The sequence below is a fragment of the Medicago sativa genome, chromosome 4 (genome assembly GCF_051527215.1).
Source record: "Medicago sativa cultivar Bolivia chromosome 4, Bolivia_mono, whole genome shotgun sequence".
Lineage (NCBI taxonomy): Eukaryota > Viridiplantae > Streptophyta > Magnoliopsida > Fabales > Fabaceae > Medicago > Medicago sativa.
In genome coordinates, this window is record NC_140752.1 from 83,580,299 (window position 1) to 83,584,364 (window position 4,066).

The window sequence follows — 4,066 nt, forward strand, 5'->3', positions numbered from 1 at the left end:
CATTGTTGTTGCGATGCCAAGTAAAGCGGGCTCCTGAAGTAGTGATGTCAAGGAGATTACAGTTATCCATAAAATTAGAGAATAATGCTGCTCTATTATGGTGGAAAATGCCCCCTTTCTGATCACTTGGGAGAAGAGTTTCATTGAAGTCACCAATAAGCATCCAAGGACCTATATTGGCGTGGCTGTTGGATGAAAGGTAGTTCCAGAAAGTAGTGCGCATGGTGGAATTAGGACTAGCATACACGCAGGTACATGTGGTTGTTGCGCTGCCACGACTTATGGAGAAAGTGATTGAGTACTGGTTGAAATGGAGAACAGTAGAAATGGTGTTGGCAGCATTATGTATCATAAGCCAAATTCCGCCGGAGTGTCCATTTGCTTCAACAATATGTACAGGGCTGTAATTATTATTGTTCCAGAAAGAGGCAAGTTTTGCGTAAGGAGTGTGAGTTTCATAGATGGCTAAATATGTGGGACTATACTTTCGCAGTAGTTCTTTCAGGTGTCTTCTTGCATTATTGTTTTGGGCCCCTCTGATATTCCAAGAGAGGATTGAAGTATCTAGCAGAGCTTCCATAAAAATAATGAAGAAAGATTGAACACTGATACAACAAACAGTTAAGTGATCATGTCCTCCTTGCTATCATTGGAGGTCTCGTGTTGCCCTTCAGAAGTTAAAACTTGAGCTTTCCTATCATCAGCATTTTCAAGGCTAATCATGGCTTCATCTTCCAATTCTTGTGAGGTGAGTTCGAGTGGGCTACTGGAAGTTACAGGATGGTCATTGTTTTGTAAAAGAGGGATGGCAGTTTGGAAATTCTTATTTTTGGGGGGGGTAGTAGTTGACTCAGGTTGACTTGTGTGGGTGGGGGCCACGTTGATTTTTGTAGGAATGATTTGTGTGGAACAAGTCACGTCACCTGTGACTTTCTCTAGGATGGGTCTAGGGTCATTTTTTCTAAGGTTGTTTTTGTTTTTACGCTGTGTGGGACCTTTGACTAAAACTGTTGGGGAAATTGTTAGGGTTTTAATCATTGTGTCATCAATTTCATTGTTGGGTCTGCGGCGCTTTAATTCATTTGGGGGGTTATCTTTTTGTGGGGTCATGTGGGGGGTAGGCTTAGAGGGGTAGGCGTTGGTCTTGGATTGGTGGACCGGACTTGATAAAGCAGAGAATCTGTTGGTTTTATTGTGATTGGCGTGTTTGGAAAGAGTTGACTGTTGATTATTGGCTGTTTTCTTTCTCCTAGTGACAAGGAGCCAATCCCCATGGAGCTCTTGTGTCCCCTCTTTAATGCTAATAAATCCTCCATTATTAGTTGGTTCACCATTATGATTGGCATTTAACTCATTGTCGTTACTGCTTTGCGTGTCTGAAACGTTGGGAACGGCAACAGGATCTTGCTGGCTATGATGGTTGTTTTCATGGTGGTTGGTGGTGGTTTGGTGGTGGTGGGGGTTGGCTTGTTCGGGAGTAGTGATTTTTTGGTTGCAGCTTCTACCCAGGTGTCCGTAACACCCACAGTTAGTACAAATTAGGTGTAGCCCTTCATACTGAATCTTATACCAGTGTCCGTTGACCCATATTTTTCCCACTACAGGCATTGTGAGGTCAACCTCTACACAAACACGTGCAAACTTTCCTCTTTCCACTTTAAGAGTATTTGTGTCAACTTTTATCGGACGACCAATTGCAGATGCCATTGCTAACAGGAAGCTTTCATCATAATAAACTAAATTCAGGCCAGGGAAACGTACCCATACAACCGTGCGTTCGACTCTAGCGTCTGGTGATGCAAATTCTGGTGACCAGTGTGTGACCGCCAAACAGTGATCGAAAATCATCCAGGGCCCTCCGGTGACAACTTTCTCCTTATCTGCCTCTACATCGAATTTTACCATGTAAAAGCCATTATCATTATCCATGATTTCGAAGCCGCTTTGAAGCTTCCAGATTTTTTGTAGTCGATCCTTCATGGTGTTGTAGCCGAGGTTCTTTCCTAGTAATTTGACCACCAAAGCATCTTTCCATGGGGTGCAAAGTTCTTGGAATGTCGTGGGCTCCAAGAAGACTTTAGGGAGGAGACGGTTACCATTTTCCAGCTCGATGCGGACAAGCTTTTTCTCAATCATGTTTTCTTTTTCACGAGGTGGGATGGCATTAGGGGTTCCTATCAACTTATCTCGAAAGGAGGTTTTGGCTAGGGGTGGGTCGGGTGGTTTTTTGGTATGTTTCAAGCTTGGTTCACCTTGAGCGGAGAAGACAAACTCAGAGCTCATCTCTCTAGTTTCTCTCTCTCCTTCGTATAATGACGAGTTAAATGTGGTAGTCTTGAGGTTTGGTAAGTATTATGAAACAAAATAATGCAATCATAAAAGTCTTGTTTTATGTATGCGTATTTTGTAATAATGGGTCTTGTATAATAGAATTTCTCTCTAAAGTGGGATGTTGATGACTTCAAGTCAAATCAATGTTTAATATGATGCTCAACGCACATATCATTGAAGAACATTTAGAGTTTAAGGATTGCAATACAAATGATATAGGTTTCAATTTGTTACCATTATAGTATTTGATTTAAACATAATTCAACTTTATAATCTAAGTTAGGGGAGATGGTTGTCCCCACTTTTAACTATTAATTGTAACATATCACTATTTTATATGAAATGTTGATGATACATATAAGAGGTATTATGTGTTATGTTAGCATCGTTCGTGTACATTATATGAGAAAGGTCAACTCTTTTGCATACTAATTAACTAACATTTCTTTTAAAATCCATTGACATCGGGTTTTCTTTAAATTAATGAAATTAAATATTTAATTAGATTTCTTTTTTTATCATTATTATAATATTGAATTTCTTTTTTTTTTTTGACCCAAAAAAAAAAGAAATTTAGTAAAAGAATTTTAGAGTATGTTTTCCAATTGTTTTATAGTTGGATACTCTTGTCTTTTACTTATCTTTTATTTCATATAGGCATAATATATCCATGTGTGTAATATGAATGTACCTATACAACTATAAATCAATATGATTAGATAAATATTTTTCGCATATTAATATGAAATGGAAGAACACTAAAAAGGTGATAGCTATAAGTGAATTTCATCTTCTACCATAACAACAAATCATAAAAAGAATAGCAAACAAAAAATAGATTTTATGGATAAAATGTTCACGCTATAATAGTTTATGGTGAATAGACATTGTTAAATTAAAATTTGTTTAAATTATTCTTAAACTTATAACTTTTTTAATGTTTTTTTACAAACATGTTGAAAACATTATAAGAAACTTTCTTATAAAAAATTAGATTCTTTTAACATGTAATGAATTAAATATGAATTTGTCTAAACGCAAAAAATTTTAAGATGAAAGTAATGAAAATTTGGACATAAAAATCAAATTTTGAACTAATTTTTTAAGATGAAAGTAATGAAAATTTGGACATAAAAATCAAATTTTGAACTAATTTTTTGCGGGAAAACTTTGTAAAATGTTTTAAATAAGTATGTAAAAAATCATTCAAAAATTTAAAAGTTGAGGCATAATTAAACAAATTTTAAATTTACAACGACTAAAAGTATGTGATAATTTTTTATAGGAATTATCAATGCAAAAATTGCCACTTTTAGATGCTTAAACAATGCCCTTAGGGCACTTGTTAGCATTTTCCTTTTTTTTTTTATAGGAATCAAAACATGTCAGCGAACGTCACTTTTTTTATGAAGACCGAAAATAAAATTGATTATATTTATAGGGACCAAAAACTTATTTAACCTTAATCATAATAATTTTTTTTAAGCAATAGTCATTGCAATTTAATTAACAATAAAATATTCAATGGGTCTTTTAAAAAAAGGGTCTTCTTGTTAGCATTTTCCTTAAAAAAATATATTCAATGGGAAATTTTGTATACAACACTAACAAGTAACAAGGTACAATCACTCACACGCACACTTCACCACCGTAATAATCACTCACCACGTTGATAATCTCCTTCTTGCCTTGATAAAAACTTTCTCACAACTGTACAACGAAAAGTGCTATGATG

The 4,066-nt window shown here is 35.5% G+C and overlaps 1 protein-coding gene across 1 annotated transcript; it reads right to left on the reverse strand.

Annotated features, from left to right (window-relative positions):
- Nucleotides 1-621: 621 nt before the first annotated feature.
- Nucleotides 622-2,283, reverse strand: LOC146932842 (uncharacterized). The gene has a single exon (XM_085707787.1). It carries the CDS (start codon nucleotides 2,281-2,283, stop codon nucleotides 622-624), a length of 1,662 nt encoding a protein of 553 aa, XP_085563913.1.
- Nucleotides 2,284-4,066: the final 1,783 nt, after the last annotated feature.

Coding starts and splice junctions, on each gene's coding strand:
- LOC146932842 (XM_085707787.1), bottom strand. CDS start 2,283: ATGAGCTCTGAGTTTGTCTTCTCCGCTCAAGGTGAACCAAGCTTGAAA.